General features: G+C 31.9%; 1 protein-coding gene across 1 annotated transcript; it reads right to left on the bottom strand.

Moving 5' to 3' along the window:
• Window positions 1–2,663: 2,663 nt before the first annotated feature.
• Window positions 2,664–16,935, bottom strand: LOC127724535 (uncharacterized). The gene is made up of 5 exons (XM_052231517.1): window positions 16,581–16,935; window positions 12,863–13,015; window positions 10,739–10,865; window positions 7,192–7,383; window positions 2,664–3,226 (listed from the first exon to the last, which is right to left on the bottom strand). Exons 1-5 carry the CDS (start codon window positions 16,667–16,669, stop codon window positions 3,044–3,046), a joined length of 744 nt encoding a protein of 247 aa, XP_052087477.1. The 5' UTR covers window positions 16,670–16,935; the 3' UTR covers window positions 2,664–3,043.
• Between the last annotated feature and the right edge of the window lie 2,728 nt (window positions 16,936–19,663).

Here is a 19,663-nt window from a genome sequence, read left to right as displayed (position 1 = left end):
TATAATATTTCAAATTTGACAACGGTAGAGTAATTAAAACAGTGGCTGCGTATTTAAACACCCCAAATAAATAAACAAAATCAATATTAGTACCAATAAAAACAATATTTAATGATCTAATTACAGTGTTGAATTGGTAACCTTTTAGAATAAGTCTAAATTAAAAACAACGTTCAAACCTATGATTGCGTTGGATAAAAACCGCAGTTTTTATACGTGTGCATGCAAAACAAATTTCTTGGTAGAGGGTCTAAATACAGCACAAACAACATTTTCCAAAAGACCAAAAAAATGTGAAAAAGTATATTTTAACAAAACGCATTTGACTAGCAGGTCGAACAACGGATGTTCTTAAACCCATATATATATATATATAATTCGTCTAAATAACAGCCTAACAATGTTAAATCTGTAAATTTGCGGAAGCAAATTTTTTGTTCTTCCCTGGCCGGGATTCGAACTCATGCTACTGAGATATCGTGTCACCAAATCGCCTTGCACTATGCCCGACGCGCTAGATCACTCGACCACCTAGGCTCGACAAAAATCAAGCTTTTGGCTTTTAATAGCAATATTTTCTATAAGTGGTCAAATGACAATTTCGGTCATGTTGATCCTGACTTATTTGTAGATATTGTTTTGCTGGTCACTTTTACAATTAACACTTTTCTCTATCTACTAGTTTAAGCAAAAATTGATTAACAATCATTATTCAAGGACAATAACTCATATACAGGGATAATAGATGAATTTGGTCATGTTGGCTCGTTTGTAGAGCTTTTTGTTCTGGTCATTTTTACTATTTAAAGTTTCTTTCTAGATATTCATAAATAAAAACTGTGAATTTTGCTGAAAATTAACATTTATGTTGCAATTACTCCAAAATGATGGTGTATTATAGATAAATATATCTAGATCTGCAGATTATTGTTAACTTATCAGTATTGATCCAACTGCTCTAAAGCTAGTTAGGAAATATGCCAAAAACTGCAGTTTTATCCTAATGTTGTTTTTTAGTAGCGACTGATATACACCGATTGCATCCCCAGTATTTGTAATGCAGTAATATTTACATTTGTATTTCTCATTACAAACGAGGTTATTCAACCCTACACCATCATGTATGGTTCATTGACTATGAATGTTTTGCACAGATTACATTCTGAAGTCTCATCATTTTAATTTGCATTAGTCTATCAAAATTATATAAAGGAGAGAAATATGTGTCAACAGTTTATTTTTACTGTTCATAATGTTACAACATGTACCTATCTATTAAGCGACTGTCATACGAGTGAGAGGTTTAGCTAGCTATAAAAACAGGTTTAATCAACCATTTTCGACATAAGGAAATGCCAAAGCCAAGTCGAAATATGACAGTTGTTTTGCATTCGTTTGATGTGTTTGAGCTTTTGATTTTACCATTTTATAAGGGACTTTCCGATTTGATTTTTCCTTGCAGTTCGGTATTTTTGTTATTTTACTTTTTACACTTTTCATTACCCACAAAAAAAAAAACTTAAGTAAAACTCGTCATTAAGGGGTTATTACTCGCTAAGGATACAACTTATGATGTCAGTCATACTGGCATATTTGTAGACCTTGAATTCCTAATAATTTTCGCCATCAAGTTTCTACCGCAATAGTGAAGGGCTAATATTTGTCTTCTGATAATTTTTGAGAAGGAAGATTTTGAAATTTTGAAAGTTCTGCTATGAACCTAACCTAATCAAACCTTTAGCATGTATCTGAGCATACTAAATGGATCACGAATGACAAGGCTTGTCAAAATGTTCTCCATAAAAATTTAATTGTGCCAATGCCAAAACAACTTCACACCAAATAAGGCCATGGGAGAATAAAAGTGTTATCTCCCCTTAAGACCAACAAATTCTCAACTGCATCATAAAACTATGCAAAAATTTCAATCAATGGACTGAAAATGCAGAGCCATATACATTTAATCTTCAGGAAAAATAGAAAATAGGCATATCTTGACATTTTGAAAGATTTGAAAGGAATAAAAAAAACATGAACTTTATTTTAGATACACTAAAGGGTGATTCAGCCCTTTTTCGATTAAAATTAGTCTTGCAGTTGCAGGCAGTGGACGATTTTTGAAATTTTTCATGATGGACAATAGACGACAGATTCTAAGTCATGGCAATAGATCACCAAATTAAGAAAACCAATGTTTGAATAGAGAAATGTTCCTAATACAGCAGTTTTGCTGGACAATGGAATTGAAAATATTCTTGAAATATTGGTCATAGCTTTTCCAGACTCTTTCAACAACTAGGTATAATCTGTAACCATATAAACAAAGAGAGAGATAGAAATATTAAGGCTTTACATGGTCATTTATGCAGACTACATTGGAAGATGATCTTAATTTGGCAATCCCTAACTTTGACAAATTGTTGACAGCACCACTTTTCAACACTGTAGCAATGAAGACAGTGATAGAGGAATGTGGTATAATTGAAAATAAGACTAGTATCCACAAAAGACGAAATGAAAACAGTTATAGGTCATTGTACAGATTTCAAGAATGAACAAAACTCACACTGTTATGTTGATTAAGCAATTAAAGGTCCCAAGATGACAAATCGAGAAACAATTTAAAGGAGAAATCAACAGTCTGATTTACAAGAAAACAATAATTAAGAATCATTATGATTTATGCATTTTTTCTTTAAAAAATCATAAATTATTCTATATTTACAAAAAGAAATTGTAAAGTGACAACATATTTCTATTGTAATGAGATTAAGTTTATTCAATTCACTGTTAGAGTATATATATAGTTTTTACAGTGTCCAGCACTGACTATTTGAGCGTTTGACAAATAAATCAGACATTTGTCAGAACTTTATCATTTTTATGAGTGTTCATATTCTACAACCACATAGTAGGGGAATATTTTCACATCTTCTCCAATAAAAAAAGCTGCTATGTTCAACATTCCCCATTTCTGTTGTTCAGAATGCGAGCACAATAGATGTCCTTATTCTTTATCAATACATCTCATTATCAGTATCATTTAAATCATTACTGACTGAGCTTGTGCTAATCTGAGGAAGGCATTGACCAAAACCTTTCGATCGCCAGCCTTAAAAATATCAAACAAGTCTGAGTAGTGCAGCTTTCCTTTGTCCTCTTCCATCAATCTGTCTCCTATATGATTTAAATAATATGAACTGACTTCAAGACATGTCAGCATAATCTGTAAAATAAGAATAAATAAACTGTTAACACAGAGATATGTCTCGCCTATTTGTTATTTTGATAATGCAAATGTTGAAATTAAAATAGCAATATTTTAACATGTAAGTTATGCAAATATTCAAAATCAATGAACCATGACTGAAGGTACAGGGCTAAACAATCTCCATGGAAATGAGATGTGCCAATGCTAATACAACTGCCTACCAAATACCATTGACTTTTCATAAGTCGTTCCCTTTAAACAAAGCTATACACAAACATTAACTTGTAAACTATGTAAAAAATTCAAAGTACATGAACCATAATGAGGGGGTGAGGTTATATAATCTCCATGGAAATGAAATTTGCCAATGCCAATACATTTGCATACCAAATATCATTGACTTAACATTAGTGGTTCATCTTAAACTGACCTAATCACAAACTAGTACATGAAAACTAAGCAAAAGTTTCAAAGTCAATAGACCATGACTGAGGGGTAAGGGCCAAAAATTCTCCATGGAAATGAGATGTGATAATGCTTATACAACTGCATACCAATTATCATTGACCTACCACTAAAGGTCCCCCTTAAACTGACCTATAGCTAATCACAAACTTATACATGAAAACTAAGCAACAGTTCCAAAGTCAATAGAGCATGACTGAGGGAGCGGTGCCAAATAATCTTCATGGAAATGCAATATGCCAATGCTTATTCAACTGCATACCAAATATCATTGATATGCCACTAGTGGTTCCCCATAAACTGACCTAATCACAAACTAATACATGAAAACTAAGCAAAAGTTTCAAAGTCAATAGAGCATAACTAAGGGGGAGGGACAAAACAATCTGCATGGTAATGAGATGTGCCAATGCTAATACAACTGCATCCCAAATATCATTGACCTACCATTAGTGGTTCACAATAAACTAGACCTAATCACAAACTAATACATTGTTGACGCCGCCGCTGCCACGGTCGTCGTCGTTGTTTTTGCCGACGCCAGAAACAGCATACCTATGTCTCCCTTTTTGGCTCCGTCAAGGCGAGACAAAAACATCTTATAAGATACTTATCAATTTTAGTCAGAGAGACCACGTATACAAAAACAAGAGTGCACATGCTGAAATGTCTCACCTGATTTACTGACCATTGTTTTTTTGTTGAAAGTCTTAAGGATAAAGGTTTTACTACAAGTACCACATAAAAGTTACATTCTTAAACATCAATGGCAGTGAGATCAAGGTCAAATAAATACTGTCAGACAACAATTATTCAATATACCAAGTATAGGTAACCTAATGCTTATGGTTATTGAAAAACAGACCAAACGACGACAAAAACTTATAATTGTCTAATGCACCATAACATTGAGTTCCAAGGTCAGATTATACCTGCCAGACAAACATGTACATCTTACAATAATTTCATACACCAAATTTATTTGACCTACTGCTTATAGTATTTGAAAAACAGACCAAAAAATAAAAATACCATTGACTAAAGAAACATGAATTTTCAAGATCAAGAGGTCAAGATCGCATGCTACCTGCCAGACAGACATTAACACCTTACAATCATTCCATACACCAAATATAGTTGACCAACTGCTTAAAATATTTGAAAAACAGATCAAAACACAAAAACTTATCAATGATCAATGATGAAAATGAGGTCATGGTCAAATGATACCTGCCAGACATACATGTACATATCATTGACCTACAAATCATTGACCTAGCGCTATAAAACCAGGTTCAATCCACTATTTTCTACATAAGAAAATGCCTGTACCAAGTCAGGATTATGACAGTTGTTATCTATTCATTTGATGTTTTTGAGCTTTTGATTTTGCCATTTGATTAGGACTTATATCTAGAAATTGACTATGAGGGTCGGTTGAAAACACAACTTTACGACAAAAGAGATGATTTCAGCTTCCCAATTGTGACCTTTTCATTGTAAACTGGGAGATTCAGATGGTGAAGTTGTAGTCATTACTTCGTAAATATTACGGACGCCATCACGGGTTGGTTGACTGTTATGGAATATTCGTTATACGGATGATACCGGATGTGTTCTTTTTGTCGTAATTACAGTCCCCTTCCATTTTCACGAATGTGACCTACCGAATTATACTATTTACCGGCTTTGTGACAACATGAGCAACACGAAGGGTGCCACATGTGGAGCAGAATCTGCTTCCCCTTCCGGAGCACATGAAATCACCCTTAGTTTTTGGTGAGGTCCGTGTTGTTTTTGTACCCCTATTTGTGACATTTTGTTCACGCATCATTGTCAATATAATGGAAATTGATTCGACTGTCGTACAAGTGAGAGGTTTAGCGCTATAAAACCAGGTTCAATACACCATTTTCTACATAAGAAAATACCTGTACCAAGTCAGGAATATGACAGTTGTTGTCCATTCGTTTGATGTGTTTGTGCTTTTGATTTTGCCATTTGATTGGGGACTTTCTGTTTTGGATTTTCCTCGGAGTTCAGTATTTTTGTGATTTAACTTTGTACACCTTAAAATCATCCATACATCAAATATAGATGACCTATTGCTTCTAGTACTTGAAAAAAGACCCAAACACAAACTTAACATTGAACAATGAACCATGAAGATGAGGTCAATAACTGTCCTAGATTTCAACTCGTTGGCTATGCCCGTGACTGTTGTGACATTTTGGATGTCAGTAAACGTAATCTATGTATTACTGGTAAATTATTATGTCAGGAATTTTGTTACCACAGATTACTTGAAACCTTTACTAAATTTTTCCATAGATATGAAGATTTGGTTTGGAAGTTTGGTTGTACATGTAGAAAACTTAATTCAAACAGGATAGCACATCCTAATTTTTACGGAGATGTTGTTTACCAAGCCACGAAATTTAGACACACTTCCAATAAACTTTAAATACACTTATTCTAAAAGGTTACCAATTCAACACTGTCATTAGATCTTTGAATTTTTTTTTATTGGTATTAATATTAATTTTGTTATCAGTAAATCAAAATCAAACTAAATATTGATTTTTTTATACATATGCACATTCATGGCTCTCAAATCCTGTATCTTGGCATTACACAAGGTCATGTTTTCTCTAACTGTTAATGACATCTTTATACTAAATACATTGGATGTTTGATACTGATTGATATTTTTGTCTTAGATGCATGATTTTTTTATTAGTTGTTATTGGCTATGAACTAGCTGTCAATAACTGCGAGTACTCTCAGATCTGTATTTAGTGTCTTTTTTTGTTGTAAGGGATGTATAAGTACCCTGCCATGTCCGGTCTTGTATTTCTACTTTGTATCGATCTGATGAGTAAAGCCCTTTTCAACTGATTTTTATAGTTTGTTCTTATACTGTACTGTTACGCCACTGTCCCAGGTTAGGGGAGGGTTGGTGCCTTCAAACTAGTTTAACCCTGCCACATTCTGTATGTGCCCTTCCCAAAGTCAGGAGCCTGTAATTCAGTGCTTGTCGTTTGTTGCTGTTTATCATATTTGTTTTTTGATAAACATATTTGTTTTTTGTTCATTATTTTGTACATAAATAGTTTTCTCGTTTGACCTGTTGACAAAAATATACAAAATTCACACAATTTACCCTCAAGATCACCCCGAGTTTTTGGTCTTTAGTTTTCTATGTTGTGTTTTGTGTTCTGTCTTTTGTTATTTTTCTTTTTCTTGTTTGCTATAGCGTTGTCAGTTTATTTTCAACTAATAAGTTTAAATGTCCCTTTGGTATCTTTCGCCCCTTTTCACAGGAATAATTTCTTACATAGCAATTTGACAAGCACTAACTTTGATCATTGAGAAGCTTGATTCTCTTTACTTATAGTATGTGATTAAAACGTTTAGCTGATTTTTTAAGAGTTAACTCCCTTATGTGTTCTGTGCCCCCTTAACTTCAAGTAATTATAAGAGTACTGCATCAACACATGCATACATGTTTATACCTTTGATCCAATAAACATAATTCCAAAACTGCATGGCTTAAAAGCAGATCTTTTAACTTCCAGCAACAGCTGACCAGCATGCTGAGCTGCTCCTTTTAAATGCCAAGGAAGAAACTTACAGCTTACCGACTCTCTTTGGTCTGGGTTAAGTCTTGTGTTTGGTCTTGTGTGCAAATCATCACATTCTTCCAACTATACAAAATACATGTAGTATCATATTAAGTTAACTCTTCCAACTATACAAATTACATGTAGTATCATATTAAGTTAACTCTTCCAACTATACAAAATACATGTAGCATCATATTAAGTTAACTCTTCCAACTATACAAAATACATGTAGCATCATATTAAGTTAACTCTTCCAACTATACAAATTACATGTAGTATCATATTAAGTTAACTCTTCCAACTATACAAAATACATGTAGCATCATATTAAGTTAACTCTTCCAACTATACAAAATACATGTAGCATCATATTAAGTTAACTCTTCCAACTATACAAAATACATGTAGCATCATATTAAGTTAACTCTTCCAACTATACAAAATACATGTAGCATCATATTAAGTTAACTCTTCCAACTATACAAAATACATGTAGCATCATATTAAGTTAACTCTTCCAACTATACAAAATACATGTTGTATCATATTAAGTTTAGATTCTATTTTTTAATATTTTGCACAATCTCTATCATGTCTATCAAAAAAGAGCTTGTGTTAATTTCAATGACTTTCTTTTGACGGATGAAAGAATTTGTCACAGAAATTGCCATGTCAAATATTTTTCAAACAATGATCATCGCAACAAAAAGTTTGACAGTGCCCATGAGTTATCAATCTTGATCAGGTGATGTATACCAAATGATCTTTAAGTGGTTGGTTGCTATCTGTTATATTTGTTTTTCATTCATTGTTTGTCATAAATTATGCCCTTAGTTTTTTCGTTCGAATTGAATTCACATTTTGTCCTGTCTGGGCCTTTTATAGCTGACTATACGGTATGGGTTTTTCTCATTGTTGGACCCATACGGTAATCTATAGAAAATTAATGCTTCAATTTAATCCACTTCATTTGGAATCTGTTGAATATTTGTCCCATTGGCAATTATACTATATCTTTGTTTTTATATATAAATGATCCGGTTCATATCATTTGGTTTATGGTTAACAGTTGTCTCATTGGCAATCAAACAACATCTTATTTTTATACCTAGAGAAATTTCTGTAAAATGGGTATAGGTTTTGACCCCAAAAGAAATTGAATTATTACTGGATATTTATAAAAAAAAAAATGGATTGACAGATTCTTTTTTTTATGCCCCGGCCGTAGTGGTGGGGACATTAAGTTTTACCCTTGTCCGTCTGTTCGTACGTACATACGTCCCAAAATTGGTTTCCGTTCTCTAACTTAAGTTTGCCTCAACCAAATGTTATGAAACTTATACACAATGCTTATTACCATAAAACACAGATCAAGTTTGAATTTTGGTGGCGTCACTTTAACTATTCTAGAGTTATGCCCCTTTATAAATGGAAAAATTGCAAATTTTTAGTTTCCGTTCTCTAACTTAAGTTTGCCTCAACCAAATGTTATGAAACTTATACACAATGCTTATTACTACATAATACAGAATAAGTACGAAATTTGGTGAGAACACGTTTACCATTCTTGAGTTATGTCCCTTTATAAACATAAAAATTGCTGAATTTTTCGTTTTCTTTCTCTAACTTTAGTTTGTCTCAACCAAATGTTATAAAACTTATACACAACTGTTCTAGAGTTATGCGTGTTTACAAATAGAAAAAAATGCTGAATTTTTAGTTTCCGTTCTCTTACTTAAGTTTGCCTCAACCAAATGTTATGAAACTTATACACAATACTTATTACCACAAAACACAGATCAAGTTTGAATTTTGGTGGCGTCACTTTAACCGTTCTAGAGTTATGCCCCATTACAAATAGAAAAATTGCAAAGTTTTTATTTTCTTTTAAATATCAAGTAATTTTTAAAATTGGAGATATCTTCCTTTGCCCATGATTATAATTGAATCAACTACAATCAAAGCTTTATGCAATGCAATGTTTAATTTTGACTTCCAATGATAAAACACAGCTCAAGTTGAATTTAGGTAGTGTCACTTCAACCATTATTGAATTATGCCCCTTTATAAATGTAAGATTGCATAATTTTTAGTTTCCATTCTGTAACTTAAGTTTGCCCTAACCAAACATTATGAAACCTATACACAATATTCATTACCACAAAACTAAGATCAAGTACAATTTTTTTGTTTCCATTTTCTAACTTTAGTTTGCCTCAACCAAATGTTATGAAACTTATACACAATGCTTTTTACTACATAATACAGAATAAGTACGAAATTTGGTGAGAACACGTTTACCATTCTTGAGTTATGTCCCTTTATAAACATAAAAATTGCTGAATTTTTCGTTTCCTTTCTCTAACTTTAGTTTGTCTCAACCAAATGTTATAAAACTTATACACAACTGTTCTAGAGTTATGCGTGTTTACAAATAGTAAAAATGCTGAATTTTTAGTTTCTGTTCTCTACTGAAGTTAGCCTTAACCAAATGTTATGAGACTTACAAACAATGCTTATTACCACAAAACTCAGATCAAGTTCAAATTTGGGTAGCGTCACTTTTACCGTTCTGCAGTTATGTCCCTTTATAATTATATGATATGCAAGCAGGGGCATCATCTGTGTCCACATGTGGACACTATCCACATTTATTTTTTTTATCTTTTTGATTAATGGGTGAGCAGTTGAGACATCCTGAAAGACCCCTCATTTTTTGTATGTAATTTGGAATAAATAAAAAAAAACACCTCATCATAGATTTTTTTTTACAAAAATACATCTTTATATAGCTATCATGATTTATGACGATTATGCTATTTCATGGTGAGGTGAATAGATTTGACAAAATCTGATGCATTTACAAAAGTAATTTTAATTGATTCAACCAAAATAAAAAAAACTAATTTTTTGTATTAGTTTCAGATACTTATCATGCTTATGGTGTAATCCACAAGCTTGACATACATTTCATCTTTAATTCCTTAAAAGACCTCTTATCAAAATTATTTTTGCAAAGAATTCCACTCAAGCCGGTGCTAGGGGCCATCTTAAACTTGCAGTGAGTTGAGTGTTTTTTGCTATGTGGTTAAGGCCTCACTGTGACTTAGAGAATGAAAACGGCAATAAAAGTGCTGTTTCTTTGCTTTTTGTGTTTTTTGCTGTGCATATACTGATTTTGTGTTATGGATGGATACTCCATATTCTTTGTAATACTATTATCATATATAATGCTGTTGAAAATAGTGACTTATTCCAGGGGCTCATCCCTACCAACCATTACATAGTAAGCGCTCCCCCCCCCCCCCCCCTTCAGGACATATTATAGACATTTACAGATTGAAAGGTGATTATAAATGTGACCCCAATACTTATAGTCTGAAATTCAAGTATTTACAGGAACATGAAGGTATAAAATATTAAATATGAAACCTACCTCTGCAGTAGAGACAGTGGCATAGACCTGTAAAGAACCAAATGGAATTTTTACTGCTTGGAATTCCAAATCTGGAAAAGCAGCAACAGGACATCCCTCTATAATTAGTTCTTTTTTAATACCCTCACTGAAATTTATTTAAGAAATTACAACATGAATATATACATGATATATAAATTGTAAATGCGTGTGACTATTTTAACTTATTCTTCGATCTTCCTTCACAATTATAAATCCTGTAAAGGATGTTTTCTGCTCTGTTTCACAAGCTTTTTAAAAGATGGTTATAAATTGATAGAATATAAATAACAGAACTAAAAATGTAGAAAGAATGAAAGGTCAGTGTCCTTGTTTTTTTTCGAGATATAAGCCAATGAAAAGTTGACAGCAAATAATTCTCTGAAAGTTTTTCATACATTTAACATTGGCACCTTTTTTATTTCAAAAACTATGAAAAAATAAGTAGGATTTTATAAGATTTTCAAAATGGTTTTTAAACTATATGAAATAAGCGAATAAATTTTTCATGGCACTATGTCTAAATGGATAAAACCAAGGCTGTCATTTGTTATATAAAGAAAAATGATTGTGAAAGTTCTGGTAAGGGATCATGAGGGAAATCTTATCAAGAAGACACATGCAAGGTCAAAAGATAATCTAATTTATTGCATTTTAAGGACAAATTATGAAAATAATAAAGCTTTTGGTCAATAGGATTCAACATCATGGTCAGAATCTTATAAAAAAGTGTTTCATGAATTGCTGTTTTCACAAAAACTACAAAAAAGGCAGATTGCTCTTCAACATTACAATGACATAAAAAATGCCAACAAACATACTTTGTTTCCTTATATGAATGACTAAATTACTATTCTCTATAACAATGTTTTTCTTAATTAATGTTTCAAGTGGCTCTCAAAATTATTTTGAAGCAGCTTTATAATAAGAAAGTGTGTCAAAATTGGAATATTTGAATAAATTTGATATTTATGATTGTGAAAGATGGGTATCACTTTTTTGGAGATTGTGAAAAGGATCGTGAAATATCTGGTGTCACTCATTTGTCATTGCACACATTTTTGAAAGTGTTCAAATCAATGTGTAATTACATCACCATTTGTTTTATAATTGGTGCATTATACTGCAGAGACCAAACTTCCATGACTGTTTCTGGTTCTCTTTTTGTGATGGAATAATCTGTTAGGCTATGATGGTTCAATGCCTTTTGGTCTGTTTTTTTTACTACGACCATTTTGACTGATCTGTGGTGTCCTCAAGTAAATAATTTATGTCTGTTGGTCCGTCAACATGTTTATGTTGTTATTATAATAATTAAAAAAAATGTAGAATTTCGATTTAAAATAATAATTGATATAGGGGTTTCAAATTTCTAGCATGTGAAAATTGGGGGTAATGTGGGAAATACAACATTTTATGTATAGGTATATGATGGAATTCCAGATTCATGGATTGATTCCCAGAAGTCAAAAACAAGAGCAGTTAACATCCTTAAGCTTTTTTTTCTATATTATTACTGGAAAATATTGAAGGGATAAAGGGAGATAAATTTCATTTGAATATCTGTTACCATAAAAGTTCCCATCATTCTGATGTTTGTTGCAATATATTCTACTATTTGAGTTGCTGCATGTTTATATCTCATAGCAATTTAACTCATAATTATATTAATCAAAATGCACTCCTAAAATTCTCAATTGACTGATATAACATAAATTTTGCATTCATGTCATTAATAAAACAAGAATGTGTCCATAGTACAAGGATGCCCCACTCGCACTATCATTTTCTATGTTCAGTGGACCGTGAAATTGGGGTCAAAACTCTAATTTGGCATTAAAATTAGAAAGATCATATCATAGGGAACATGTGTACTATGTTTCAAGTTGATTGGACTTTAACTTCATCAAAAACTACCTTGACCAAAAACTTTAACCTGAAGCGGGACAGACGGACAGACGAACGAACGGACGCACATACCGGAAAACATAATCATGATCATGATGATTAGTAGATTAACATTTTTTTATAACTCAAATCATAAGTACATTAAACAGTTTGAAGTTTTAAATTAAGCTATTTATGTATACTAAACATAAAACATACCATCCTAAGAAACTGCAAGCTTTGCAAAATTCTCTCAACACTGGAACAAACAGTGATTCATATGATGCATCTTCTACACTTAGGAAATAGATAAGTTTCTTTACTGCTTCCACAAAACCTTGTCCATGAGTATGAACATTCATTTTTAACTGACTGAAAATATATTTAATTTTATTTCATAAATAAATTACTTGTTTTTGGGATAAAAGTGATCAGATACAATGAAACAGGCCAGAGGCTACTGACTTGGGACAGGCCCCAAAATGCGGCGGTGTTAAACATGTTTTGTGAGATCTCAACCCTCCCCTATACCTCTATAAGCCAATGTAGAATAAACAAACACACAATGCAATACGCACAGTAAAACTCAGTTTAAAAGAAGTCTGAGTCCGATGTCAGAATAGGTAACAAAAGAAACTAAGCAAAATGACAATGATACATAAATTAACATATATGTAACCATTATATATAATTATAATATGCAGAATTGGCCCATATTGGATTTTGATATTAAGTACAAGCTTTGCAACATACATTTTGTACTCTCTTTACTTTTACTTCATCTTGTTCATTGCATCAGAATGATCAGGACAAGATTAAAACAAAATTAATTGTTTCCTTTTGCATGTTTTGGCAATAATACACTTATTACTTTTGGGAGAGAGTAATCAATAAAAGAAAATTCCTATTTCTTCATAAATTCTCATCTTTTTAATACTTTTTTTATTTTTCATTGGTGGTAAAAATTTTATTGGATGAAGTTGAGCAATTTAAAGCAATTCCTATGTTCTCATTCATTTTCGTTTTAGCCTTTTCTAGTGTTTTAACATGTTTAAAGATTTCGTTTGATACCATTAAGACATACAAATACCAAGTTCTCGTTTTTTTAAACACCTTACATACATGTACTGTAGGAAGATACACATGCCAAGACATGACTTCATCACTTTATGATATCCTCAATTTTAGTAAAATTACAGTTTTCAGCCAAATTATTTTAAAAGCTTGCTTTGAACACAAGTTACTTTCCTAAAAATAAATGAAAAAAAAAAGTTTGAAAATAAAATTCCATGCTCCTCTTCAAATTTTACCACACAAGTAAGTTCAATGAAAATTGTACATTGTTCCCCAAACACAAGAAAATTTTGAAGGATGGGCAGGGGGGGGGGGGGGGGGGGGTGTGTGTGAAAAAAATGAAGCGCCTCGAGGCACATGCAGTTTTGCTCTAGATAATTTTTTTTCTAAACCAGAGAGACAATTTTAGAAAAAAAACTTTGTTCACATTATAAGCTATTTTAAACTTTAGCAAATGTTTAGGGATGTTAGATTTGTAAGAAATTAGCAGACAACTAAAGTATCATCTCATCATTGTTAATTGTCTTAAAAGAGGGTCTTGCTCTTTTTTTTTCCATCTGTTAAATATAATGAATTATCCCAGAGGGTAAAAACAGACCTGACAGAGTTAAGGGAAACCAACAATCTTTTTTGCATGGCCTTAAACTCGCTTTTTGGTGTTTTTTTTTCATAAAAGAAATTGAATTCCAGGCCTACGTGACCTATGGAAAGTGTTATACCAAACTTTTGGTAGCCCTTTATATTTTACAAGAATATATATCTAAACAGAGTTCTTTTAAAAGGGGCACTCAAGCTATGACTATCTGCAAAAAGTAACAATAAGAATTAATTATCGTTACTTCTGAAACTAATTCCAGAAATCTATTTCTGGACAGGGACCTGCCTTCATACGGAAATTGCAGGTTTCAATAATATACAATATTACCTGCAGTTATTGTTACCTGCAAACTATTTCAAACAGGCAATGATCTTATAATATCTGATATGCCAAATTATGATATAAAAAACATTAACATGGTTAAACTTCCAGATGTATTGATTAATATGACGTTCACTTTTGCCATAACACAATGCATAAGGGGTCGATAAAAACAACTCACTATAAATGACTTTTAAATTCCTGCACTGACAATCTGCACTTTTCCGCAAATGCATATGTCACAATGCCTTATGCTATTACATTAGTAAGAACCAATTGTTTCGATGACTTCATTTACAGAGATTGACCTCAGATCAAGCGGTTTAACTCATTCACTAAAACAACTTGAAATTCAATCTGATTGGTGTTTTCAGAATGTTTATTGCGTATTATAGACTTGAATCCCCATTCTCTATTCTATATATATGGATCTATAGTTTATGACGGGTATCTTGAGTCGTACTAACTGAAACATATTGGCTTCAAAATGCCACTTAAGGCTAAATACTGCATGCACTGGCTGTACAGGAAGCTTAAACAATCTAAATATGTATAAACAAATGTGCTTTCACTCCATCATTGCTATGTTCAATAAATAATTTTCTATTCATATAAATGTTTTAAAAGTATGTAAAACAATGTATATATGGGCCAATGACATGAAGACAATACAAAGTATCCTGATGTGTCACACAAAAAAGACATAATTTGCAAATGTAAAATTTTGTAGGTTTCAAAAACTGCAGGTAATAATAAAAAAATGATATTATTGTTACATTTTTGTACCTGCAATTTCCCTGTCTGGAAACACATTTCAGCAATAAGTCTTGGAATTAACTGATAATTTCTTGTTAGTACTTAGTGCAGGTAACTGGCATTGGATTATAGTTAATTGCAGCACCAAGTCAAATTGGGACCTGGTTAATTCGGCACCCGAGGTATTTACTTTGGCACTCATGGTTAACATGATGTTTTGCAAGTAAAATGCTCCGTTTTTTTCCAATTTTTTAAAAAGATTTTCACTCTATTATGGTGTCAGCAAGTCAGTTTGGCACTTCAATACTTCTAATTTTCACATGAATAAACCGCAGGGACTCAGTTAGCAGATATATATGTATATAAGTCTGAAAATTACACCCAACAGTGTTAGAATTAGATTTTTCTGCTGACAAATATATATACATGTATATACACACTTTAAGTCATGTATTTTTGTATTTCCACTATCTATTTGTATTAAATAATTTACGTTGGCACCAAGATTTTTATGTGCAGTATACTATCCATGTCGGTATATAGAATTGTTCACTATACAAACCTGGAAGGTATATTGAACAGTGCACATTGCTAGTAAATACCAACATTATTCATTTTATACAAGTAGCCAGACAGCAATGGACAGGAAATGCAGCAAAAAAACTATTTTAATTAGAAAGATTGATCATCTATATATATACATTTCTTGTTATCCTCATCTGTGGATTAAACAATGGCTTTGGTAATGGCTTCTTTTTATTGTTCAAATTTTGTGTAATTAAAAAAATCAAAAACTACCTGAAAACTGTTATAACAACAAAAGGGATGCCTGTAATTTTTTTTAATTGGTACATGTATCTCTAAGTTCTTTAATATTTAAATGAAAACCAATCAAAACATTATCATGATTAATAACAGAATATCATGAATATTGAGAAAAGAATATTAGGTGCCGGAATGAGTGTAAATAGGTGCCGATTTGACCAGGTGCTGATTTGACTTTTTCTACACATGTAGGTGCCAATGGACCAGGTGCCGACTTGTCTTGTACCGGCTGACACTGGAACAGATAATAAAACCACTAAAAAAATATATAAGGGAAAACATTTATAGTTGAGCCAATGTACCTGGATTAAAACCGAATTGGACGGTCATTCACTAGTTGCAGAATGAAAAAAAAACACTTACGAATAGTTCCCTGCTGTGGCAAGTTTATGAAGATGGCTTTTAATATCAACTAGCTCCTGTCCAATAGAATCAAGATCTGCAAGTGACATTGCTTTTAACTGTTCAAAAGGGAGGTCAATGTTTATTTTTTCTGATATGTAATCAGCTACTTGTTTTAATTCTTCATTGAGAGGAGGAATAGTTGCACAAATGTTCAGCAATTCTTCAGGATTTTTTGGCGCATCATCCCAACTTATGCGAAGCCTTTCCAATATATACGGTTTCCATGTTCTTGTGTCATGAGGAATTGTTGTCAACTCCTGGAATTTACTATTTGACCTGCTCGAATTAATTTCCCAGTCAGAGTCTTCATCAGATTCATCAGTTGAACGGCAAACGCCTGAATCTGACAGATAGAGGTCAATTTGTCGACAAAAAAAGTACCCGTATGTAAAATGTTTACGCCCACAGACAGCGCCACCTATATTTTTTTCTACGGCGTCTTTGAGAACGATGTTCCGTTCTGTAGTAAATTAAAACATTAAATTAACTAAAACATAGAAAAGTAAGTGTATAAAACTAATTAAAAGATATATTTGCACATGACTGGTTATGCATGATACGCTGGCAATGTGCGCAATGTCCTTTAATCCAAGATTCAAAATTAGTTTGTTTCCTATGTCAAAATGGCGGATTCCAATGTTTACATTTTTCCATCGATTTGAGAGCTGACACAAATTCGTATCCAATCATTAATTTGCATATTATGTACTGTGTAGGGTAGCTTATCCAATGGGATTTACTGTTATAAAGTGGCTATACGTTACCAGCCATCGTTACAACAGTGCCATGTGTTTTGTGTGTATAGCTCAGGAATGATGTGTATTCAATATTTACGGTAAATAATCAATGTAATGTTCATTATATTTCCATGCATACACAAGTCATAACAGCAAATGCATTTTTTATAGAACTTACTAGGTAAACAGACATGTTTAACTGTCTGCTTTAGCAAAAATTCGTGTAAATAAACCCGATGGGTCGTTTTGAATATTCAAGCACAGCAGACAAACACGTGGTAGATTATTGATGTTTGTTTACCTAAATTGCACGCTGTTGTTACTAAATACTTAGAAATAACCATTATCGTGTTATTATTGTTTAACAGCAGATAAAATTAATTTTACAATTGCATTTAACTACTTTCAAGAGTTATATAATACACCTTGCCTAAGAAATAGGTCTAGCTAGGTCCATGGACCTCCTTTACTAGGTCCTTAAAAAAAGAGGCTGTAATAATGTACATGATGTAAATTACCATATTTACATTCCAGCATTTTTTTGCATTTGATATATTTCATATATATGTACATGTATGTACATAGAGAACAAAAGAGTAAATGAACATACATGGGTTTAATTCCCACCCTAGGTATTAATTTTAATACTCATTAGAGGTTGGAGCAAATAGGGCAGATTGCAATCGACCATAATGTAGTGTCTAAAAATGCTGATTGATGTGGCCAAGTCCTCAACAACCTTTTTTCTAAGTATACAGCAGCTCCTTTAAGGATTAGTAAGGGATCACTTTACATATAGTCCAGTGGCTAAGTCCTGTCTTTTTTGTCTCTATTATTTCCTTATTTATATTATTATATTTCTTATATTCTCTTGTACATGTAGTAAGCTAAAAGCTATCATTACTCTTTTTCCTCATCTGCCTGATAACAATGAAATGTATTCATTGTTGATGTCTGTAAAGTGACTTATAATTTAACTGCTAACAGACATTTGGACTCTGGTGGATAGTTTCTATACTGTTATCTCATTGGCAATCATACCACATCTCTTTATTTTAGTACAGGTTAAGTATTTAAAGTAAGTGACTAACAAACATTAAATCATTTGAAAGAAAAATTCTGCAATGATTTCAGTTAACATATATCATTTATAAGATTTGGTTGTATAAATTGTGTCATTATGTTTATAATGACCACTGTAATTGTGAACTGCCATGATTGTCTTGTACAAAATATATTTGAATAAGTTCCCTAATGAATAGTATATAGATGTTTAAAAAAACAAATGTATGTACTAGTTCCAGATCTATCAATTCAAAAATAATTGATGATTTTTTTAATTAATTGAATAATAACAACTTATTGCAATAATCATGATAATCATGATATTAAAATACAAACTAGCATTCTTATATGTGATACATATATAACTTAATGCAGCTTATTCTGAAATTGTAAGGTATGTCATAAAAAAGAGATTTTTTGTAAAAGTTACCGAAATTGTCTGTATTTCAACCACATTTAGGCCTAGGAACCTTAAATTTTTAAGTGTAGAGGTTGACAAGTCATGACTGTAAATTCAGATATTATCATGAGGTTTTTATTAAAGTAAATAATGCGATTAAATTGATTATCTCAATAAAAAGAACTCTCATTCTGATTTGATACTATGAGATTTTTTCTGATATCAGAAAAATAAATATCTCATTGTTGTCCATTCTTCAAAAAATTTCTGAACATACTGTACATGTATTTAAGTCAGCTTTGTTTTTGTCTGAGACTACTATAACATGGGAAGTGACCAATCTCTATGTTAATTGTTATAGTAGTCTCAGGTTTTTGTTTTGTAGTTCAATTGACTATGCATTTTAGAGCAGTTAAATATGAATTTGGATTAAATTTGAAGTTGATTCAGTATATTTTATGACATAATAACACTCTTTTATTTAAACAAAGCATTTTCAGACTTTATTTACAGACCAGCTTAGCTAATCATTCATTATTCAATCAATAATTTAATTAAAAGACTCAACAGTTGTTTGTAGGACTTATGAATTCAAATATAAGGTAAAAAAATCAAAACTTGAAGTAATACATGCAATAGGAATTATGAGAACTGCATGATATCAGATTGCAATACAGCTTTTTTTTCAGTTTTCTTTGTGTTGATTATAATGTTTTAAATCCCTTTCTGGCTTTTTGGATGTTCAGATTTTTTCTCTTGATTAAGAGCGAGCAACGGAACTTGTACATCTTATATAGTTTCTTATCTCGGGTGGATCAAGCAAATTTTCAAAGAGGAGG

Source organism: Mytilus californianus, unplaced genomic scaffold (assembly GCF_021869535.1).
Source record: "Mytilus californianus isolate M0D057914Y unplaced genomic scaffold, xbMytCali1.0.p SCAF_14, whole genome shotgun sequence".
NCBI lineage: Eukaryota > Metazoa > Mollusca > Bivalvia > Mytilida > Mytilidae > Mytilus > Mytilus californianus.
Note: the sequence above shows the minus strand (reverse complement) of the source record. Positions and strands in the feature narration are given on the sequence as shown.

Excerpts from the sequence above, each read along its gene's own strand:
- LOC127724535 (XM_052231517.1), bottom strand. The coding sequence starts at position 16,669 with ATGTCACTTGCAGATCTTGATTCTATTGGACAGGAGCTAGTTGATATT. Across the intron at positions 7,384-10,738 it reads CCACTGTCTCTACTGCAGAG|TTGGAAGAATGTGATGATTT; the intron begins GTAGGTTTCATA and ends TATTTTGTATAG. Across the intron at positions 3,227-7,191 it reads TTATGTTTATTGGATCAAAG|ATTATGCTGACATGTCTTGA; the intron begins GTATAAACATGT and ends CTTATTTTACAG.